Here is a 24,962-nt window from a genome sequence, read left to right on the forward strand (position 1 = left end):
AATAAATTGGTTTATCCCCTTCTGTTACCACCAGATGTCCTTACTATGTCTTCGTTGCACCCTGCACAACAGGGATCCTCAATTACATTAGTCCGTGGGACGATATTTCCTTGAGTGGATGGTCGGTGGGACGGAACCTAGTTATAAATGATGTGTACACTGCAAATTAACTGCAAAAATCCCAAACAGATATAGTATTTGACAAAAACAGAATAATTTCAAACCTTGATTACATTGGGATACGATCACATATGCCTCTCTATTTATGCAAGGGAATAATTGGGAACAGATTTTCTAAATTAAAATCCCTTGAGCTGATTTCCTGGTGATTTTACAGTGTTTTATGTCCAATAAACATTTTATGCTCAGAAAACTTGGGGGGCCAAATAAAATCACCTGTGGGATGAATTTGGCCTGCTGGCCGCTTATTGGGGAACCCTGCGGTACAATCTAAATACTTAAACAGTTGAGACAACTCAGATTAATTATTGACACTTATAAAAACAATTTATGCTAATAACAAGGGACATCAACCCCCATGTATCATCATAAGTGACGTGTCTTGAACTCTTTCCAAAGGTTGTTTCTTATAGTCAACTAACATATCCAGTCTATTTATCAATCAACTGGTACTCTAGAGCTTTAACCACACCTTATCTGATTTTCAGACATTCAAGTCTTAGTACCAGCTCTACGATCTGGACCTACTTTGACGTAAGAACAATGGATGATACACAATCTTCAGTATACCATATCATACAATATCATTTATATGAAGTATCAATAGTCTTTAGATAATCTTTTTCAGACAATCGAATTAACTGATATGTTGATAACTCACTTAATAACATGACACATACTCTACCCACAGAAACACACAAACACTACACTGGTACTAACCACAGTCTTTCATTCAAGAGCATACTGTATAGCACTACTTCTTCTCAGGAAATGGTATACTCATTTGAAAGCATGCCAGTTTATCAAGGGGCCGGATGCAGGGTACATTGTGTCTGCTTTATTTTGGACACAGTTTACTGAACCTGAACCAAACACTAATATATTTCAATTACATTTTATTTGAATTCAAGGCATACGATTACACCAGTCAATCATCAATTACCCTGATTTACAGTATGCCCCATTGTCTTTTTCAGATTTGCTTCTCTCGGAATGAAACGTCACTACAGAGTCCACTGAATACACTGATTACCCCACGGACAAGAATGACTTGGATTATGACCATTGGTCCCAGCAATGCCTGAAGGAATCCAACCGCCACTTCCGCTCCCTGGTTCATGCCCACCTTCTACTCCCTCATCTATTTCCTTATGGTCTGGTCGGTAACATCCTGGTAATCGGTACCTACGTCTACTTCAACCGACTGAAGACTGGGACCGATGTGTTCCTGCTCAGCCTGTCCGTTGCCGACCTGCTGTTTGCCGTGTCGTTGCCCCTCTGGGCGACCAACTACATGACGGAATGGGTGCTGGGGCTGTTCATCTGCAAGGCCATGCACACCATCTATAAGGTCAGCTTCTACAGCGGCATGTTCCTCCTCACCTCCATCAGCGTGGACAGGTACGTTATTGCAAATGTGAACGTGTTCTCAAAGACTAACCTGGTTAAATAAAAGCCTGAGAACAATCTGTTTGGTCGAAACGTGTTGCAGTATGCGTCCTGCTGTGACCTAATAGGCTGATCTGCTCCTATCTCTGCTCTGACCTAATAGGCTGATCTGCTGCTATCTCTGCTGTGACCTAATAGGCTGATCTGCTCCTATCTGCTGTAAATAGTTGTGTATGGTTCACTAAAGTATTAGTGTGCAATATAAAAGCCTACTTTTTTGTCATTTTCCGACAGTACCTCCGCCATCTCCAAGGCCGTCTCTGCCCACCGCCACCGCTCCACGGCAGTGTTCATCAGCAAGGTGACCTCTGTGGCCATCTGGGTGACGGCGCTGGTCTTCTCCATGCCCGAGATGTCCCTACACCACCATCAGCAACAAGACCTGCACCCCCTATCGCCGCCCGGCTCAGACCAGGTGCCCGTGGGCATCCAGGTGAGCCAGATGGTCCTGGGGTTCGTTCTGCCGCTCCTAATCATGGCCTTCTGTTACGGTGCCATTGCTGAAGACCCTGTGCCAGGCCCGGAGCTTCGAGAAGAACAAGGCCATCAAGGTGATCTTAAAAAAGGCTGTGGGTGGCGGTCTTCTGCTCTGCCAGGTGCCCTATAATGTGGTACTGCTGCTGACCACTCTACTCGTGGTCAATGGGGGCAGCGACATTGCACCTACGACAACAGCCTCCTCTACGCCTCTGACATCACCCAGTTCCTGGCTTTCCTGAGGTGCAGCCTCAACCCCCTTTGTATACGCGTTCATCGGGGTGAAGTTCCGCCGCGACCTCCTGAAGCTGCTGAAGGATCTGGGCTGTTTGAGCCAGGAGAGATTCTTCCAGTACACCTGCGGCAAGAGGAGGAGCTCAGCGGCCGCCATGGAAACCGAGACCACAACCACTTTCTCCCCCTAAAGCTGCCAATGCTGCCTAATCTGTCAGCCTTTTCTAACATGGACAAGACCTTGTACCTATGTTTTATTTCAGATTATATTTAAAATGTTTGCTTGTAAGGGTTCTATAGGTCACTGAAAAGGTCTAAATGACATATATGTTTGATGTAGACAGAGAGCCTGCATCGAGAACATCATGAGAGTGTGCCTTGGTCTCCCCCTCAGAACCACATGCACCTGGAGCACAAGCTGCAGAGGGGCTTCCCTGCCTCGCCACGACAACCGTATTTACAAAGATGTGGCTGCCAAGACCAAGATGGTCCTAAGCTTGAACGGTTACCACGCCTCCCAACAGAATGGTGTCTCACATGTGGTGAAAGAGGCACGATTGGATAATGGCTGCAGATTAGGTCTCTGTCATCACAGGGAAGATTCTAGAAGTGTCCACAGCCATAGAGAAACAATTACATCCATAGTTTAGTTTACTAACTGTAAGTCGCTCTGGATAAATGTCTGAAATGTAAATGTAAATGATCAGGCAGCTTACTTGTCGTCACCAGGTATTGATTTAGATCAAGTCTGTACCATTCAATTTTTCCCGTTATAGAGCTGCCAGTGGAGGGACCATCACGAAATACTCAATGTCTTTGTGTTATTTCTGTGTTGTTTTGAGTCTTATTTTCAAAGTATTGTAAATAAAAAAAAGTGTACTCTGGTCTCTGAGCTGTCATTTGACCACTTGTTCAATTGACCACTTGTTCAACAAACCCACATGAAAAAATAATAAAGGGATACTATGGTATAAATACTGTAGTATTCACTGTAATGTTTTTGTCGGACTTTACTGTAGTATTCACTGCAGTGTTTTCTTGCGTACTTTACTGTAGTATTTACTATAGTGTTTACCTTGTAGTATACTGTATACTGTAGTATTTACAGTTAACTATGGTATAAATACTGTAGTAAAAAGGAAGCTATGTAGTATATACTATAGTAATTAATGTGGTGTTTTGTGGATTCCGTACTATACTGTAGTATTTACTGTATTGTTTTTGCAGACTGTAGTATACTGTGTATTTACTGTAGTGTTTGTCATGACTGTAGTATACTGTAGTATTTACTGTTTTTGCAGAAGTGTTTTTGTTTTACTGTCTTTGAAATAGAAGTGGGAGGCTTTTCCTTCAGGAAACCTACTGGAGAAATACTAAAACAGGACATTTTTCATAACCTGTGGTAGGTGGATTGGGGTCTGAAACAGCTAGTTCAGCGATTCTGTTCTTTTCTCTAACCTGTAGGGAAATGAATACAGTGGGGGAAAAAGTATTTAGTCAGCCACCAATTGTGCAAGTTCTCACTTAAAAAAGATGAGAGAGGCCTGTAATTTTCATCATAGGTACCGTCTTCTATGACAGATAAATTGAGAAAAAAAAAATCCAGAAAATCACATTGTAGGATTTTAATGAATTTATTTGCAAATTATGGTGGAAAATAGGTATTTGGTCAATAACAAAAGTTTCTCAATACTTTGTTATATACCCTTTGTTGGCAATGACACAGGTCAAACATTTTCTGTAAGTCTTCACAAGGTTTTCACACACTGTTGCTGGTATTTTGGCCCATTCCTCCATGCAGATCTCCTCTAGAGCAGTGATGTTTTGGGGCTGTCGCTGGGCAACAAGGACTTTCAACTCCCTCCAAAAGATTTTCTATGGGGTTGAGATCTGGAGACTGTCACGGATTCTGCCGAGGCTGCTCCTCCTCCTGGTTGGGCAGGCTTCGCGTTAGTCGTTCCCGGAGTGCTAGCTGACACCGTTGAATGTTTCTATGTGTGATTGCTTTGTCTGTCTGTCCACCTGTGTCCGTTGTGTCTGATTACGTGTTCTAAGTAAGTTGCCTGTGTTGTATTGGTTAGGTTGTGTGTTGTTGTTTTTCGCCTGTCCGTAGTGCTGCATGTTTTGATTCTGTTTCGTTGTTTATTTTGTTTTACGCATAGTTTGCGTAATGCTGTCTTCTGTTTTTTTCTTGAGGCCGTTCTTATCGTTGACTTGTATTTTTCACCCAGTAAACTTTGTTGGACTAGCTTCGGTGTCCTGCTTCCTGACACACCACATACACCTCAGCCTTGACAGAACACACCAGTATGGAGTCAGCAGGAGCAGTGGCGGCACCCAAGTCGCTTTGGAGGAGCGGATCAGCGACCAAGACACCATGATCCGGCAACTTGGGACCGCCATGACCAGGTGTCCACAACACTCTCTCGCGCCAGTTGGTCAGAGAATTGCCCACGGCCTTCTCACACCATCCCCGTCACCACGCCGTCCTCCTCTCTCAGCACCGGCACCCAGGGGCATTCGGCTCGCTCCCGAGGCGCAGCCGATGGTTTTCTGCAGCCGGGTGTCAGGGGTTCCTCCTGCAGGTGGAACTCTACCTGGCCACCATACACCCAGCGCCCTCGGGATCCACGAGCGTCTCCTACCTCATCTCCTGTCTATCCGGCGGCGTTGGAGTGGGCCAACGCCGTGGAGAATAGACGCGCGCTACCATCACTACGCGGAGGGAGAGTCTGTTCCACCTCCGAACAGGGGAAGAGGAGCGGACAGGAGTCGCCCTGGAGTTCGGACTCTAGCGGATGCGGGGGTGGAGTATGAGAGGGCCCTCGCCCACCATTACAGGTGCTAGCCTACGAGAGGGCGTTCGTCGTGAGCTGGCCTGCAGGGACACCAACCTATCCTTCGAAGCCAGTTGGTGGACATCTCCATCCGTCTCGACACCCTGCTGGCTACGCGGGACGTCTCCGATGGGCGTCCATTCCACCCTCCAGCACCTCCCGGCGATTCCCATGGAGCTCGGAGGTGCTGGCTAGAGAGAGGGAAGGAGAGAGAGCCTGGGGGGCATCCTGCATCCAACTGTAGCCGTGGAGGACACCGCGGCCAGGTGCTGGGGAGGGTCTCCCTGGGGAGAGGGGACAACAGGTCACGCACTGGGGAGTCATTCCAGGTGGTAGTAGCCCCACTTACCCAGAGCTCTCTGTTTCAAGCATGTGTGTATACCTGTGAGATTTCCACAGGTGGCACCTCATTCCCAGCACAAGGCGCTAGTAGATTCAGGCGCAGCTGGGAATTTTGTTGATCGTGCATTTTGTCATAGGTTAGGAATTCCCCTTCGGCCGTAGGAAGCCCCTTTTCCTGTTCATGCCCGTGGACAGCCGGCCGTTGGGGTCGGGGTTGATCAGACAGGTCACAGCACCACTTAAGATGACGAGAGTGTGGGGGTCATGAGGAGATCATTCAGTTTTATCTGATTGGCTCTCCCATCGTATCCCGTGGTGCTGGGGCTTCCCTGGTTAAGAGCGCCCATGATCCTACCTGCAGTGGCAGCAACAGGAGGGTGGCTCTTGTGGAGAGATGGTCTGCCCAGTGTGTAGGGAGATGTCCAGGTGTTTCTTAGGGGTGACCTCGGTAGAGAGTCCCGAACCAAGTGCCCGTAATGCGCATTCCCCCTGAATATGAGGAGAGCACTTGTGTTTAGCAAAAACGAGGGGCAACCACGGCGTACCACTCATAGACAGGGGGATTGTAGACGATAGGTCTCCAAACAGGACGGCCTTCCGCGGGCCGTGTGTATCCCTGTCTCAGAGGAGACAGCTGCTATGGGAGGACTTAAGGGTACCGAGTCCTTGGCACAGGGATACATACGGTCCTCCACTGGTTTCCTCGAAGTTTCTGTGAGAAGAAGGCGTTTGGGGTTTATACGGCAGTGTTTGATTGCCGTAGTCTCAATCAGATCACGGTTGTACAGTTACCCTCTTCCACTGATTGCGACTATGACGGAATCTTACGCTGGAGCGCGGTTCTTCACAAGTTGGATCTCGGAGGAGCGCCGTACAATCTGGTGCGCATTTAGGGAGGGGGATGAATGGAAAACAGCATTGCACCACCTCGGGTCATTACGGTATCTCGTCATGCCATACGGGTTAATGAATGCTCCTTCAGTCTTCCAATCCTTTGTTGACGAGATTTTCCGGGCATAGCATGGGCAGGGTGTGGTAGTGTACATCGACGACATCCTAGTGTACTCTTCTCCACAGTCGAGCATGTAGCCTGGTGGCCGAGTGTTGAGGAGACTGTTGGAGGATGACTTTTATGCCAAGGCGAGAAATGCTTGTTCTTCCGGAATCCGTCTCCTTTTTGGGTTATCGGTTGTCCGCGTCTGGTGTGAGATAGAGGTTGACCGGTGTCAGGAAACCGTACATAATTGGCAAACTCCAACCACTGTGAAAGAGGTGGCAGTTTTTGGGTTTTGCAAATTACTACCGGAGGTTTATCCGGAGCTTTGGACAGGTTGCAGCTCCCATTACGTCCCTGTTAAAGGGGGTCGGTTCGCTTGCAGTGGTCGGCTGAGGCGGACAGGGCATTTGTCAAACTGAAGAACCTGTTCACCTCGGCTCAGCTGCTCAGGCGCATCCGGATCCCTCTTTACAAATTTCCAGTGTAAAGGTGAGGCGTCCGAGCCGGTATTGCAATCCCTGTCGCATGGTTAATCGGCACGCTAAGCTCCGCCCTGTACGTTCTATTCTAAGAAGTCTCAGCTCAGTGGGCGTTGTGACGTAGGGGACAGGGCTGTTAGCTGTAGTCCAGGCCCAAAGGTGTGGAGCATTGGCTTGAGGGCTCAACACCCTTTCCTCATTCTGACTGATCACGTAACCTGGAGTACATCCCGGCAGCTAGGAGATTGAACCCTCGTCAGGGCTAGGTGGAACATGTTCCTAACCCGGTTTGATTTTAAGATCACATACATCCCAGGGTCCCAGAAACGGTAAGGCGGCACGCCTGTCGGCCCGCTGGGAAGGACACAGAGGAGGGAGGTCCATTGAGCTACTCCCTATACTGCGAGTCTTGTCTGGTGGCTCCGCCAGTTGTGTGGGAGTGTTCGATCGCGAGAGATCGAGGGGGCACTGCAAGATTCCGACCCTACTCCCCCCGAGTGTCCTGTGGGGCGGACGTTGCCCGCTCGGGTTCGTGATCGCCTAGCTTATTGCGCTCCACGTCGCGCCGCCTCTGGACATCCTGGTATTGGCCGGACAGTGCACTGCCTTAGCGTGAAATACTGGTGGCCAACGTTAACTAGGGATGTGAGGGTTTATGTCTCCTCCTGCTCGGTGTTCGCCCAGTGTAAAGGCGCCTAGACATTTACCCAAGGAAAGTTACATCCCTGCCCGTTCCTAACGAACATGGTCCCACCTCTCGGTGGATTTTGTAACCGACCTACCCCCCTCCCAGGGAATACCACCATTTGGTTGTTGTGGATCGGTTTTCCAGGCCTGTCGTCTCCTCCCAATGCGGAGTCTCCCTACTGCCCTACAGACCGCTGAGGCCTATTTACCCACGTGTTCCGGCACTATTGGGTCCCAAGGATATTGTGTCTGACTGGGGTCCCCAGTTCACCTCCAGAGTCTGGGGGCGTTCATGGGCAGGGGGGTCTCGGTGAGCCTTACCTCTGGGTACCACCCAGAAAGCAATGGGCAGGTTGAGCGAGTCAACCAGGATGTAGGTAGGTTTCTGAGGTCCTATTGCCAGGACCAGGCCGGAGTGAATCAGGTGTATCCCTGGGCAGAGATGGCCAAGAACTCTCTCCACCACTCCTCCACCAATTTAACACCTTTCCCCAGTGTGATTTTGGTTATCAGCGGTCTGGCACCATGGCGAGCCAGATCGAGGACCCTGCGGTGGATGAGTGGATTCGGCGCTTCGGAGGAGGCGTGGGGCGCTGCCCATGTCCATCTGCAGCGGGCCATCCGTCAGCAAAGGCGGCGCGATAGCACTGGTGAGGACCGGTATACGCACCCGGGAGATCGAGTCTGGCTCTCGACTCGAAGCCTGCCTCCGGCTGCCCTGCCGGAAGCTGGGTCGGCGGTTTGTGGGGCAACTACAAAGTCCTGAGAAGATTGAACGAGGTGTGTTACAGGTTACAACTGCCTGTGGTACAAGAATATTAACCCTCGTTCCATGTGTCTCTTTTCAGGCGGTGGTAGCTGGCCCTCCAGAACACTGAGATGAGAGACCCCTCCGCCCCCTTTGGACATCGAGGGGGCCCGGCGTACGAGGTCGGACCATCTTGGACTCAAGGCGCCGGATGGGTGGTCTCAGTATCTCGTGGAGTGGGAGGGTGCGGTCGGAGGAGCGGTGCTGGGTGCCTAGAGGGATATCCTGATCCATCCCTCCTGACGGAGTTCACGTGGGCATCACGCGCCCGGGTCAGCGTCCTCCTGGCGTCCCACGAGGTCAAGGGGTACTGTCACGGATTCTGCGAGGCTGCTCCTCCTCTGGTTCGGGCAGGCTTCGGCGTTAAATAGTCGAATTACTAGCTGCCACCGTTGAATGTTTCTGTAGTTGCTTTTGTCTGTCTGTCACACCTGTGTCCGTTTGTGTCTGATTTCGTGTTCTATAAATTTGCCTGTGTTGTATTGGTTAGGTTGTGTGTTGTTTTTTCGCGCCTGTCCGTAGTGCTTCGTGTTTTGATTCTGTTTCGTTGTTTATTGTTTTACGCATAGTTTGCGTAATGCTTGTCTCTTGAGGCCGTTTACTGTATCGTTGCCTTGTATTTTTCACCAGTAAACTTTGTTGGATACAGCTTGGGTGTCCTGCGCCTGACTCCCACACCACATTACCTCAGCCTTGACAGAGACTGTCTGAGCCACTTCAGAACCTTGAAATGCTTCTTACGAAGCAACTCCTTAAGATTGCCCAGGCGGTGTGTTTGGGATAGTGTCATGCTGAAAGACCCAGCCACGTTTCATCTTCAATGCCCATACACAAAAAATGTATTGCATGACTGTAAGTACTTTGGATAAAGCGCGTCTGCTAAATGGCATATTATTTATTTATTTAATGCCCTTGCTTATGGAAGGAGGTTTTCACTCAAAATCTCACGATACATGGCCCCATTCATTCTTTCCTTTACACGGATCAGTCGTCCTGGTACCTTTGCAGAAAAAACAGCCCCAAAGCATGATGTTTCCACCCCCATGCTTCACAGTAGGTATAGTGTTCTTTGGATGCAACTCAGCATTCTTTGTCCTCCAAAATAGTTGAGTTTCACCAAAAAAGTTATATTTTGGTTTCATCTGACCATATGACATTCTCCCAATCCTCTTCTGGATCATCCAGAAACTTCAGACAGGGCCTGGATATGCTGCTGTGGCTTAAGCAGGGGACACGTCTGGATTTGAGTCCCTAGCGGCGTAGTGTGTTACTGATGGTAGGCTTTGTTACTTTGGTCCCAGCTCTCTGCAGGTCATTCACTAGGGCCCCACTGGCTCTATGGTGAATGCACGCAATTTGTAAATCGCTCTGGATAAGAGCGTCTGCTAAATGACGTAAATGTAAATGTAAATGTAAATGTTCTGGGAATTTTGCTCAAGGTTCTTGTGATCATTTGACCCACGGGGTGAGATCTTGCGTGGAGCCCCAGATGGGGAGATTATCAGTGGTCTTGTATGTCTTCCATTTCCTAATAATTGCTCCCACAGTTGATTTCTTCAAACCAAGCTGCTTACCTATTGCAGATTCAGTCTTCCCAGCCTGGTGCAGGTCTACAATTTTGTTTCTGGTGTCCTTTGACAGCTCTTTGGTCTGGCCATGGTGGAGTTTGGAGTGTGACTGTTTGGGGTTGTGGACGAGTGTCTTTATACTGATAACAAGTTCAAACAGGTGCCATTATCTGAGTAATGAGTGGAGGACAGAGGAGCCTCTTAAAGAAGAAGTTACAGGTCTGTGAGAGCCAGAAATCTTGCTTTGTTTGTAGGTGACCAAATATATTTTCCTATAATTTGCAAATAAATTCATAAAAAAATCCTACAATGTGATCTTTTTGGATTTTTTCTCAATTAATCTGTCATAGTTAAGCGTGTACCTATGATGAAAATTACAGGCCTCTCTCATCTTTTTTAAGTGGGAGAACTTTTCTGGTGGTGGCTGACTAAATACTTTTTTTTTTCCCCACTGTATATGGCATGTACAGTACAGGGGAGGGGAATGGGCAGGGTATATGCAAATTAAATACTGTAATGTTTACTATAGTAAAAAAAGTTTCGTGTTTTTGCGGACTGTAGTGTTTTTGCTGACATTACTGTAGCATTTGCTACAGTGCTTCTTTTGCTGTTCATACTGTAGTATTTACTATAGTATTCTACAGTATACTACAACATTCTATAGTAAGTACTACACATGGTCGAGGGATTCTACAGTGTGGTATAGTATTCCACAGGCAACCCTGGTCCTGGAGTGCCGCAGGCACTTCATGTTTTTGGTTTAACTGACCTGGAAGACCAGGTGTGTTGAATGTAGGCAGTCACTAAACTGATCAACGGTATACTACAGTTTACTGTAGAATTCTATAGTCAGTACAGTAGTATTCTATAGTAAACTGTAGTATTTTTTCATGTGGGAACACTACTTCTAAGCTATTTGACATGTTAGTTTTCCACCAATTTACAGTACCTTGCTTCAATATGGGTCTTTGAAGCCCGTAACACTTTATTTGCATAGTCCATCTAGTCCATCTGTAGATGCTCTACAGACTATCAGTCACAGGAAATGTACAACTTGTAGTGTATTTGAGGTTTAAAAAGGCTTCTGAAGTTTATAATTTCCACTTTAAAAATTCGGACTTTATTTTCCCTTCTGAAAAGGGAAAATCCCTTAATCTCAATTAATTATAATCCACATAATAATTCACATTTCCTGTTGCGGCAGGATTATTTTCCTGTATATGCTTCACACTCTGATGACATCATCATACCTAACCCAGAATTTTAGAGCTGCAAGCAAGGGCTTGTGAAACAGGCTGCTGATTGGATGACAGTAGGAGGGGTTGGGAGCTGTCAATAAAAGCATTCTAGCCTTGGATTATTTTACTTTGAAACCTCAGGGATATAGACAACCCCTTTCCTTACACATTGAGAACAAGACAAGAAAAACAGGTAAGATACCTCAACTATATTTCAACAAATACAGTATAGAGAATATCATACATGTGACGGAGGGTGATTAAGAATGCATTTAATTAGAATATGTATACTGTGTTACACTTAACCCTTTGGAAAAAAAGATTTATGCAAACAAGAATCATAAAACATTACTACTGTATTCATCATATTAGTAATCAACTAAATACTGAAGGATAGATAATTGTGTGTTTCCAAATGTTGGGGTAGTAGTGGTTTTTCAGTAATACATCTATATCTATTATTCTTAAGTGTAACGTGGTGAAGGTGAGAAGGGACCTCATGCACACGCTACCTGCACTTACACATACAAATTAGACGTCCTTCGCAGGGTCTCAGGAAGTTGAATTAAGCAATCTAATGTACAACCTCATGCTTCTGCAACTACAGTATGTGTTGCCCCCAAGGCTGAAAGAATGATTTTGAAGTGATTCATAATGGAGAGCAGTGCCTCAGGCATCAACTTTCCTCACTCTGTCTAGAATGTAGAAATAGTAGGCTACAGTACACTACAGCAACACTAAAGGGGCTCTTTATAGGAGGTAGGTTTTAGATGTAACATATGCACATCTTTTAATTGCTGTAAATACCAGTGGTAAATCAGGATAGAAAACGTATGGGCTCTGATTGCTGTATCAGCAATGGAAGTGTTGGGGGGACAACAAGGGTTGTGTTGTCATGGCGACTCCCTCTGGCCCTGTGACTCACTGGGTGCATTTCCCTGTCTGAGTTCACAGGGGAGACGAGGAGGAGGAAGGGGCAGAGTCTACGATCTCCCTCCTACACACTACACACCCTTCCTCTGACTGCTTCATTTATCCCCTCAACTATCACTGTGAGCAAACCTTTCACTTTCAGAGAGCAGCAGCGTGGTGTGTAGCAGGGGGCGGGTGCGAACCCGGTACCTAAAAAAAAAGAGATTGCGTCATACTTTTAGGTCAAACATGTATCTTTCAGAATGACCATGGCCCTTACCTAAACTCTTACATGTGTGATGCTGTAAAGTTAACCATTGCATTGATAAGCCACTGGTAGGCAGAAAACTTGAAGGGAAGCATATGAGTATTTGTTCATTGCCAGTAGCTGTTAAGCCAACAGCAAGTATTACTCATATTTAGATGCAGCACCTTTCACTGGGTTTACAAGGAGTTGACCTTTTCTGACAATACTATCAACAATACAATGACAGTTTGTGGAGGGTTCATGTAGTACACGGGACAGCTGCAAGTCTATTGAGACTGGGAAAGGCTGGGTGGGGTTAACACATAATGTGGAAGAGTGATATTTGAACTTAATTCACTCAAGATAACGTTGTGTCAAGATAACATTGTGTGTGAATCCAATGAAAAAGCAATATGATGTGAATCATGAAGCAAACATGTAAATATTCTACCACATCTGGACTTTTAGTACAGAGCCTTCTACTTGCGTACTGTTTAATTGCAATGTCTTTAACTAACACCTTTTTCCTAGTAGGCAACTCTTGTTAAAATGACGTTTCTTACAACCAGACAGTTCTGCTAACTTTTCCCTGCTGGGTTCCTAAACATTTTTATCTGTAATGTAGATTTGTATACATACATGTACATTTTACTAAAGTGTAAATATAACTCATATATTAGCAGGGTCATGTGTAGGATAGGCACAGCTGTCCTATTTAGGTCAGTTCGGACACAGTATAATAACCGTCATTAATCCCATTGACACACCATTGTAAGTGATCTCTCTTATGCTAATCAAATCAAATCAAAGTGTAATATCGGATGTTGGAACGAATCCAATTAACAACCCAAATAGCACTCTAACAGTAATCCAAATGCAATCTATACGTATGTACACCGGATGAATTTACACAAGATATGCTAAGAATGATATGTACAGCAGTAGATATATATTAGCGTGAGTTAATCCTACTGGTGTGTCTTTTTCAGAGAGCTCCCCTTTACGTGATGCCTATAGCTGGAGCCATGTCCCACATAATACCCAATCACATTCTCAGGGTGGGTCAGAGTACCCGGCTGGACTCTGCTCATGAGGCGGCTCTAGGGTGCAGTCCGAGCGCCATGATGGACCCTAACGGGGGTTGCAGTGAGCAGGACGATCTGGACATCTCCCTAGATAACCTGAACCAGCTCATTCTGGAACTGGACCCCACGTTTGAGCCCATCCACATCAACAAGAGGTCCCAGTCTAGCAGCCTCCACACAGGTAGGAAAATGAGTGAGAGAGCGTATAAAGCCCAATAGTTATTCATATGCTGTGATATAGGCCTATTTACTTTATACAGTACAAGCGCACATGCTTTATTTAAACTGTAGTTTATCTACATATAAAACAATATATATTTCTACGTAGACCTGTCAGGAGGCCTACGCCTACTGAATTACTTTCGGTCATTCAATTCAACAGTTTTGAACATTGAAACATTTCCAACTTAGTCAATGAAGAGGTTCAGACCTAGGGTACTTTTCCGTGTAAAAAAACAGCGGTTAGAAACATCTGCAGGTACGTTGGCTGGAGATCAAGCCTGAGAACCTTGAATAACAACTTCCATTGTTCCCCATTCATGTACTCATGGCCCGGGGCTATGTAAAAATCCACATCAGTTTAATGTTACAAAATAGAGTACATTTGTCTGGGGTTACTGCCCAGACAAAAAAACATACCACACCCAGAACATCTGAGGCAGACACACAATGGTGCTTTAAATACAGTCAACCTTTTCAACAGTCATTGCCTGACATGGTCTGAACAACTGAAAAACAGAATAGAGCAGAACTCCATATATAGAAGTATTCATTCTTAGAAAACCAAATAGCAAATGGCGTGGGATGTACTGAATGAGGTCACAGTAATTGTGATGGATATAGTTACTGTTACTACCTACTCATCAATGGATCTCCCCCTTAGTATTAGTCATCTTTCCACGTCAACTCTAGTCACTACATCACACTGACCACAGGATACCTCACCTCAGCGGCATGGGGCAACAGACTTGCCTATTTCAATAGGTCTCTGCCGTTACTGACAGGCAGGTAGATCATACAGTCAGCAATCATTTTTTTGGGACAAGTTGAAACTTCTCTAGAAATTCTCCATGGCAAAGCACTGTATTCTCATCATCACAGCAGGAACACAGTGTTTGCTTGGGGTATTTGAATAGGCAGGGTTGGGACTCACTTGAACAAGTAAAAGCCTGCATGACGTGGAGGAATTTCAACCTTATATCTTTAGCCTCACAGGAAAACACTTGTGTGGTATACACTGAGTGTACAAAACATTAAGAACACCTGCCCTTTCCATGACATAGACTATCCAGGTGAATCCAGATGAAAGCTATGATCCCTTATTGATGTCACTTGTTAAGAATGGTCCACCATCCAAAGGACATCCAGCCAACTTGACACAACTGTGGGAAGCATTGGAGTCAACATGGGCCAGCATCCCTGTGGAACGCTTTTGACACCTTGTAGAGTCCATTCCCCGACGAATTGAAGCTGTCTTGAGGGCTAAAGGGGAGGGCAACTCAATATTAGGAAGATGTTCTTAATGTTTGGTATACTCTGTGTAGTATTGACATAATAAAGCCACGCCCATCTAATACAGACACAATGCCATAGAAGGGAAAGGAATGGGATGTATGAGTGTGTACACGTATGAGATTAAATAAGTCTCCACTATCTGCTCTGACTGTATAGTATGAGTATGTGGCACTTGAAGACATCTATTTCAACATTTCTCATTCATATTATTGGGAAGGAAACGTTTAAGACCTTCAACTTTAAATGTGTGTACTCCTCGTAAATGACTGTATGTTAGAAACACAAGGAGAAAAAAATACCACGAATTGGGTGACTTATTGCTCGCAGAATAGGGAAGTTCAGTTCATTCATTGCTTAAGCCACTGAATATACAGTACCTTCCTCACTCTGATGTTCTTCCTCTCTCCTCTCGGATAACATAACGTTAACAATATAAGATTGCATAGACCTATTAGGTTTTACATTCCCTTTATTTATTCGATATTTAACACCATTTGCTCCAACTTCCCTCTGGCATTCTCCCTCTCTCCTCTCCAGTTGACTTCTCCTCTCCAGATGAAGATGTCTCCAGATGTGTGCTCTTCCCCAGAGGCTGTTCTCCAAGGAACATCTCCACCTCCTTCTCCTCCATCTCCCCCTCCTGCAGCATTCCCATCCCACTGTCCCCTGCTTCTGGCTCCAGGTGCAGCCCCCAAAGCTCCCTGGTGTTCTCTGATGCCTCCTCTCGCCCCCCACTGCCGTGTGGAAGTGTCCTCCGCCGGCAGCAGCCCTCAATGCAGGGAGGCGAGGTGGGCATGTGTTCATCCCCGGTCACCCTGCGCATGTCACACTCTCACAGGAACAGTGCCGTCTCCATGCTCTCCACGTCCCCCGGCTCAGAAACCAGCTACATGATGGGCAGGTCAGACCCCTTCACACTGTGTTAATACATACTTTGGAAATGACTTTAATATCTGAGTTAGATGCAAAGATAATGGCAAGTTAGAAAAGTCATGACTCCATAGAGCAACACTAACTGGTGTTGACACTTGAAAGCTCAACCAATGCTCTGTCTGGACTCTACAGCGCCGTAAACATCTTCTCTCTTCAACTCATCTCTCTTCCACAGCTATCAGTCCTTGCTCAGTGACAGTGAAGGCGACAGCCCCGAGTCTCTCCTCCTCTACCGCACATCCAGCTCCTTCAGCGACGTGTCCAGGTCCTCGACCAGGCCGTTCACCAACAGGCAGAGCCCAGACAAGCCCTCGCCGACCGGCCCATCACCACTCGGCCACTTCCAGGGGATCCACAGCAGCCCTCACAGCAGTCCTGCCTCCCTGGCCGGCTCCCTGACGGACATCCCTGTGGTGTTGGTCAACGGAGCGCCAGAGCGGGAGCTCAGCCCCCAGTCACCTCCAGAGGCAATGGTCCCAGACATACAGATCAAGCAGAGGCCCAGCTCCAGGCCGTCCTCGCCATCTCCCTCTAACTGTGAGTCCTGATGATGATGATCCTCGTCAATCTGTTTCAAATTTAAAATCTCTGTCCAGTGCCCTCTGCTGGGAAAAAGGTTTGTGCGTATTCAATAATAAAATAATGTGCATTTCATTTTCATGGTCCCTCAGCTTTCCAAGGCCATTTCCAAGGCAACCAGCACTCCATGAAGTTTGTCATGGACACCTCCCAGTTCTGGTTCCGCCCACACATCAACAGAGTTCAGGGTAAGCATTTTGAGAAGAAATGAGGAGCCAATATATTTGGCCACAACTGTATATACTTTGTTGCATTTTAGCTGAGCTGTGTCTGTGGTACCTGTGTGATTGTAGCTGAGGCCATAGTGATAGACAAGGAGCCGGGGACCTTCGTGGTGAGAGACAGCACGTCCTTCAGAGGCTCCTTCGGGCTTGCTATGAAGGTGGACCAGGTCAATATATCCCCTACTGGCCAACCAGGTAAACAATCCTTAAGTCCTTCTCAGTACAACACTGCTGCTCAGAACAACCACACACACACCACATCACACAGTCCTTTAAACATAGTATACAACTAAAGCACACTAAATGCCAGGATCAACACCAATGTGTCCTGAAATGACCTGATAGGACTTACCTAACTCTCGCTGCTGCTGACTTGAGTTGGCATGTCTGTCTGTGTTTATCCTGAAATCTGTGGTGTAACCCGAAACCGCTCTTTACTCATAATGTCTAACTCTGTGGCAGTGCAAACACTCAATAGCATTTGATTACCGGGATGTTATCATAGTGTTTAAATCTTGGCTTCTTATATCAACAGTAACTATTATCAATATTACAGTATTATCACAACACCACATCATCAACAATACCACAGTAGAACCAAAGGCATCTGTCAGTATGTGATCTAACTGTCATACCTCATACCAGCTTCGTTTACAGATTCGTTTAGCTACTACACTGCTTATCTGCCTTGTCTCTTTTCCTGACTCTTGGCTTCTTTATTGTAGCGGAGGGCAGCTCAGAGCTCGTGAAGCACTTTCTCATTGAATCGTCTGCCAAAGGCGTCCGTATCAAGGGCTCTTCACAGGAACCATACTTTGGTAAGAAGTAGGCTATGTTAACTTTGTTCATTCATAGCGTGACAAGCTATCAATCCCACACTTCTTTGTTTACCATGAACGAACAATCTGTCAATCGAACGTCTTGACAAAAGGCTCACACCCTGGTTTAGGAGAAGTATGACTCACACCCTGGTTTAGGAGAAGTATGACTCACACCCTGGTTTAGGAATCACAAGACTTGAGTCAGCCATGTCTGGTCGGTCTGCTGACAACTGGGAGGCAGAGGGATGGAGCTGTTTGCTTTTCAGGGCTCTGAGAGATGTGAGCTTCTATCCTATGTCCTGTAAGAAAGTATGAAAGTAGATTAGATTTATATTGGCTGTACCACATCTCAAACAATCACACTACAGAATAATAAAAAACAAAGTTGGGTCTGATTGTGATAATAATATGCCATTTAGCAGACGCTGTTATCCAAAGCGACTTACAGTCATGCGTGCATACATTATTTGTGTATGGGTGGTCCCGGTGATCGAACCCACTACCTTGGCATTACAAGCACCGTGCTCTACCAGCTGAGCTACAGAGGACCACTAAGCTATGCAGATCTTAAACACACTTGTTGTTGCCTTGGATCATCAAGGCTACTCTGGGGAATGGATGTAAAGCCACGACTCAGAAAGATCATCCATGCCCTCTTGTGGACATTCCTTGAAACAACATTAATACTTTATCATTTGACATGTACAGTGCCTTCGGAAAGTATTCAGACCCCTTGACTTTTTCCACATTTTGATACGTTACAGGCTTTTAGAAAATGTTGCACAGTTATTAAAAATAAAAAACTGAAATACCTTATTTATATAAGTATTCTGACCCTTTGCTATGAGACTCAAAATTGAGCTCAGGTGGATCCTGTTTCCATTGATCATCCTTGAGATGTTTCTACAACTTGATCGGAGTCCACCTGTGGTAAATTCAATTGATTGGACATGATTTGTAAAGGCACACACCTGTCTATATAAGGTCCCACAGTTGACAGTGCATGTCAGAGCAAAAACCAAGCCATGAGGTCGAAGGAATTGTCCGTAGAGCGCCGAGACAATATTGTGTCAAGGCACAGAGAAACAAGATTCTCTGGTCTGATGAAACCAAGATTGAACTCTTTGGCCTGAATGCTAAGCGTCACGTCTGGAGGAAACCTGGCACGATCCCTACGATGAAGCATGGTGGTGGCAGCATCATGCTGTGGGGATGTTTTTCAGCGGCAGGGACGGGAGACTAGTCAGGATCGAGGCAAAGATTAACGGAGCAAAGATCCTTGATGAATACCTGCTCCAGAGCGCTCAGGACCTCAGACTGGGTCAACTTCCAACAGGACAACGACCCTAAGCACACAGCCAAGACAACGCAGGAGTGGCTTCAGGACAAGTCTCTGAATGTCCTTGAGTGGCCCAGCCAGAGCCAGGACTTGAACCCGATCAAACATCTCTGGAGAGACCTGAAAATAGCTGTGCAGCAATGATCCCCTCTAACCTGACAGAGCTTGAGAGGATCTGCAGAGAAGAATGGGAGAAACACCCCAAATACAGGTGTGCCACGCTTGTAGCGTCATACCCAAGAAGACTCGATGCTGTAATCGCTGCCAAAGGTCCTTCCGCAAAGTAATAATAATAATATGCCACTTAGCAGACACTTTTACTGAGTAAAGTGTCTGAATACTTATGTGAATGTGATATTTCAGTTATTTATTTTAAATTAGCAAACATTTGTCATTATGGGGTATAGTGTGTAGATTGATGAGGAAAAAAACAATTAAATCAACTTTAGAATAATGCTGTAACCTAACAAAATGTGGAAAAGTCAAGGGGTCTGAATACTTTTAGTTAAAACAACTGGGACTGTGTTTTTTATCCCCTTGCAGGTAGTCTGTCTGCCCTGGTCTTCCAACACACCATCACTGCCTATGCCCTACCCTGCAAACTTCTGCTCCAGTCACATGGTGTGCTATAATAATGTAACAGATAGCCTACATCTATTAAGCAACAAGCCACTGATGATTATGATTACATAAATTGTATGATGATGTGAAAAATAGCATATTCCACATATAAGACTACCTTTTTATTTCTAAACCAGGCAATTCAATAGTATCTGTTTGGTCTACAGAGCTGAACAAAGGAGAGGAGGGAACAAATGACAGGTCAGCACCAGAAGACAAGGCCAAGACAGGTGAGAATTGTGCACCCACATTTCATCAATAGGTTATCTAGTTGTGGTGTCAATTTGCCAATCAGCTAGCTAGTTTTATATTCTTCTTTCTCTAAAGAATAACTTGCATCAACATCATATCTCATGAACAAGGTTGGTAGGCCTACCCTTACAAAAAAAGATTGCAGTTTTGAAACTGCAATAAAAGTGCAGAACCTGCAGTCGACTGTGGTATTTTGGACACAGTAATTGCAGAATAACTACAGTGTACTGCAGTTGAACTGCAGCTATACTGCACTGTAACTGCAGTTAAACTACAAAAGTACTGCAGTAAAAAAACTGTGTTATTTTGGACGCAGTATTTGTAGCGCACTGCAGTTATACTGCACTCTAACTGTGTGGGGACTGGCTAAAGAAGTAGGCCAAGCTAGCTAGCTATAGTATCTAGCGTTTCATTGTAATATTAGCTAATTATCTGTTAATGGCTTGTCTGAGTAAACTTGCCCTTACAAGAAAAGATTGAAACTGCAGTAAAAGTACAGTAACTGCAGTCGACTGTGGTATTTTGGACACAGTATGTGCAGCATACTGCAGTTATACTGCACTCTGACTGCAATCTTTTTTCGTAAGGGGTGAAAACTACTGCACTACTGCATTGGTTATCTTGAACTTGTTACAGTTTAACTATAAGTAATTTTCCCCATAATATACCTTTGGAAAATCTTTACATTTGTATGAAGTTAGAGAACTGCATCTTCAGGTAAGCCATGCAGAGATTCCCTAAAAACACCCACTTTGATACAGCTCCAACTTTTTCGTAGCAGGTTAGGATAATTTAAGCAGCAGGTTAGGAGAATTGATGTAGCAGGTTAGGAGAATTCCGTTAAGGTTAGGGTTAGTGAAAATGCTTTCGTTTTTAGGGATTCCCAAGCCGTGCCATGCCAAGAAAGCTCACAGGTGAGGTGACCACCTGACCTCTCGCGACTCCCGCCAATTATCTGGATCATTGCAGTATGCTGGATACAGCCAGAGATTTGGATATTGACGAGATACCTATGTCTCCGTCCCAACAATGGAATGGCGGGTTGTCAAGCTCCCACCTATTCCTCTCTTTGGATTGATGGATACATCTAGTTATTTGAATGCAGTTTTGAATATTCGGTGAGGGGTATTGATGTCAACCGCCTGTGTTCAATGGAGAGTGAGAGTCTATGCTAGCTTCATGAATATTACCGTCTCGAATTTCAACAGGGACAACTCTGATATGAAGTGTTTTTCTCAAAGTTGCCAGGATGTCACGTGAACCACACTTATATCAGTACACTCGTAACAACCTAAGCATTATGAAACTTCTATTAGATCAAATAAGCCTCACGTATAAAAATAGCAATTCATGTTTATCTTGACTAAATTCAACACTCTCTCATTGCCGCCCATACAAAACTCCTCACCTGCTTAATAATTAAGAATCTGCTTAACGTGGACAGATTTTATACAACGTGGTATGCGTGCAACACAAGTTGCAACAATGTTGCAACTTCTTGCATTAAATAATTTATGCTACATTATAAACAGTCACAGTAGGCTACATTGCACACAGTATTTGGTCTCCTACAATAGTTTGGAAAGGACTGGTAAGTGTAGAAATCTGCAGTAGGCCAGAGTCCTCCTGTCCTACATGCAACAGTAGACAGCTGTGGTAAAAAACACCACACTGGTTTTAAAAAATGATCTAGGTTTCTCTTCTCTCAAATTAATTAATGATCTTCCATGTCTTCTCCCTAGCTTGCAATTTCCTCTACCTGAGTGCTATCCCCACTGAGATGCTGACAGGGCCATGTGCTGTACAAAAGGCTGTGTCCTCCACCTTCACGATGGACTTGAGCACAAAAACACCCACCATAGTCAACCTGAAGGTGTCACCCAAAGGTGTCACTTTGACAGACATCCAGAGAAAGTAAGAAAAAAATAATATTACATTTTCTTTAGAGAATTCAACAACTTGAAAGGTGATGATGGTAATGACTTGTAAGACCTTTCTTGATTAAATGAAATCTGATGAATGTGTGTGTTCCCATCAGACTCTTCTTCCGACGTCATTACCCTGCTCACCTGCTCAGCTACAGTGGTGAAGATCCAGACAAGAGACTGTGAGTTGATTCTTTCAAAAGCGTGTGTTTAAGGGCCCTGAGTTTTCCCTGGTAAGGTTATGTGGTCAGGAAAAACTCAGGGCCTACAAATCAGAAATAAAGTCCACTCTGAATGTTCTGTTTCCCCTTCCATTTTTAAACATCGTTTTAATCTCTAAATTATACCACTTTTATCTTCACAGGTGGCACAAGAGTTCCAAACCAGCAAGGTAATGTTTTTCATTATTCGATCGCTTCAGCATGCATACAACCATATTGTAATAGGTATAATTTTGTGAATGAAAGCTAACAACAATGTAGGCTAATATCCAACTTTGATGATTTTTTTCCCTCCAGGATATTTGGTATAGTGGCAAAGGGCACTGAAGCTGGTATGGAGAATGTGTGCCACGTCTTCGCAGAATACGACTCTCTCCAGCCCTGTAATCCGACCATTGAGTTGACACAGGGCATCATATTCAAACCATAACCACACTCCGTCCAGTGTGGGAAGATGAGATAAGACAATATCACCAGACTGAATGTCGGAAGCCCTTTAAGTCATTTCCGTCAACGAGGGTGCCCAGAGCCAGACCTGATACAGATACTCTGATGTGTCATAAAGACATGTAACAGGGATTCCTGTAGCATGTTGCAGGTCTGAAGACCCGCTGAGGCCAAAAAGCTTTCCACCAAAGCTAAGACTGTGGTGTCCGTTCAGGAAAATGTGGTACCCCCAATTAATTTCATACAAGGTAGGAAGATACTGTAGATTTCAAAATCGATAAGTAATAGATGTTACAAGGTATAACATTGTATAGTTTGGATGGAAAGGGTTACACAAAGTACCCTACTGATGTACTGTAGATCAGTACCTTGTTTAATAGTCACCCCCTGATTATGTGGAGGGCACAGTAACTGGAGCTATCTTCATTTCTACAGGAAACTGTGATATAGTAGTTATCGTAACGAGGTTGAAAAGCACTAGAGGTTCATTAGATAAGTAGAGACATCCTCTCAGGGACAAATTCTAACTTGAGATCCATGTGTCACTTGCATTTTGGCACAACTCTCCCATTTACACTAATGCATGGTTTATGAGAAAATGCGAGGTATGGGCATGCAAGTTAGAATTCGGCCCTAATATGGGTCATTTGATTTGACAATAATTATATTTCTTCCTGCACTAACTTTATCATATCTATTTTCTCAGATGTTGTATATTCTTGTGTATTGAATACAAAATGTTTCTATTTCATATTATGTCATATTTATTTTATATTTAGGATAATAATAAACTTAAAGTGACAAGAATGTTTGTGTCTTGTCCCACAATGGATCTTTAATATCCCTGCAGGGTGCACCCATACCCCAAATACATACCTGCCAAATACATGAAATCATCTGGAAATACATGAAATAATCTGACTCTGTGAAAATACTTTATCTCTGAAACATTCACAGAATTTGTACAAAAACCCATGACTAGAGAAATATACTATTCTATATTGATACAAAGAAACACAACAGACAGCGTTTGTGGTCTTTTTATTTAAATGAATACATTGTTAGATAAAAGCATCATTCTTCATTCTAAAGTTAAAGTGCTCCAAAAATGAAAAGAAGATCTAGTCCCAAAGTACTCCACGAAGCAGAGCAAATCAAGCACATGAAGAACTGCATAGAAGATCATTGTTTTAAACATTTTTACACAGGAGGCACCCAACTGCAATTCACAATGGTATTATTTTCGCTTCATATATTTGGTGCCAACTCAAAAACATAGCAAAAAATATGAAATAAAGATATTGTCTTATAGAGTGTAATCAGTCATATAGATATTATGAATACGACACCACAATCCCAAAATATAGCATTCAAGATACTGTAGTGCAACTATTTACAAATACCGCCACCTGCTGGCTAAACCAGGGTATATCTCTGCGATACAAGAGGCGGGGTTAGATTAGAACAGGGCTCTCCAACCCTGTTCCTGGAGAGCTACCGTCCTGTAGGTTTTCGCTCCTATCCTAATCAAGCGCACCTGATTCTAATAATTAGCTGGTTGATAAACTGAATCAGGTTAGTTACAATTAGGGTTGAAACGAAAACCTACTGGAGGGTTGCTCTCCAGGAAGAAGCCTCACTGCAATTTCGACTCACAGTGAGCAGTGTGGGGGAAATAAATACTATTTCTTATTTTTACTGTACATTTCTATTTTCGTTGCTTTGTTTTGACTGTGGCCATATTGTCCATATATAGATAATATATAGACTACAGTTTACTTACAGCATTCAGCCATAGGCAAACTGTCAGTGCTGGGTTGATCCATGACTGCATAGCAAAACTATTAACATTTTACACACAGCGAATTGACAAGAAAAGAACCACCCTTAAATACTCCACAATAGAATGCCACATACAACTCTGTGATGGCTCAGCCTTTTCCATGTTTATATTTTTCACCACCTGTATAAAGGGTTAGTTGTTACTGAGGGATGGTTGGATTATACAGTTGTTAAATGTGGTGACCACAGGGAGTACTATATACTGGTATGATGTATTATTGGCCACAGGGGAAATCTCTTGAACATGGCATGTTGTCACATTTGCCTTGATGGCAAAATCGTAAGTAAGCAATATGACTTTCTACTTTTATACATGACTGAGAAATGTTGATATATCAAATGAATTACATTCACTTATTTTCTGTATCACACATTAACCCCTCATGTGGTCTCGTGTGGATGTCACTGGGATGGTTTGGTCATGGGGGTTGCAAAACGGCTGCAGGTAATGCTGATGTCACAATGATGATTGTGGGTGATAGTGGAGTTGCAGGAACTTTGATGACATGACAATACCACTCTGGTCAATGGCTAGGTTCAAAATATACAGATTAATACAAGAGGATTCTAATTAAGCAATAAGGCCCGAGGAGGTGTGGTATATGGCCAATATACCACACCCAAGGGCTGTTCTTATGCACAACGCAACGTGGAGTGCCTGGACACATCCCTTAGCCGTGGTATATTGGCCATATACCACAAA

General features: G+C 44.6%; 2 protein-coding genes across 2 annotated transcripts; both read left to right on the forward strand.

The window, feature by feature from the left end:
• Window positions 1-1,183: 1,183 nt before the first annotated feature.
• On the forward strand, window positions 1,184-2,550 carry LOC121532664 (C-C chemokine receptor type 7; the record flags this gene model as incomplete). Its single annotated transcript, XM_045211680.1, is given in 9 exon segments — window positions 1,184-1,291; window positions 1,293-1,331; window positions 1,334-1,581; window positions 1,864-1,987; window positions 1,989-2,024; window positions 2,027-2,128; window positions 2,130-2,280; window positions 2,283-2,362; window positions 2,364-2,550. Coding segments are annotated over 9 exon segments (1,056 nt in total), but the record flags the coding sequence as incomplete, so codon positions are not given.
• An 8,888-nt stretch (window positions 2,551-11,438) lies between these two features.
• On the forward strand, window positions 11,439-23,184 carry LOC121532665 (tensin-4). Its single transcript, XM_041838445.2, has 13 exons — window positions 11,439-11,489; window positions 13,445-13,721; window positions 15,593-15,956; window positions 16,164-16,525; window positions 16,660-16,755; window positions 16,861-16,986; window positions 17,517-17,609; window positions 19,495-19,572; window positions 19,740-19,802; window positions 21,567-21,738; window positions 21,863-21,931; window positions 22,114-22,140; window positions 22,268-23,184. Exons 2-13 carry the CDS (start codon window positions 13,463-13,465, stop codon window positions 22,398-22,400), a joined length of 1,842 nt encoding a protein of 613 aa, XP_041694379.1. The 5' UTR covers window positions 11,439-11,489; window positions 13,445-13,462; the 3' UTR covers window positions 22,401-23,184.
• Window positions 23,185-24,962: the final 1,778 nt, after the last annotated feature.

Source organism: Coregonus clupeaformis, chromosome 38 (assembly GCF_020615455.1).
Source record: "Coregonus clupeaformis isolate EN_2021a chromosome 38, ASM2061545v1, whole genome shotgun sequence".
Classification (NCBI taxonomy): Eukaryota; Metazoa; Chordata; class Actinopteri; order Salmoniformes; family Salmonidae; genus Coregonus; species Coregonus clupeaformis.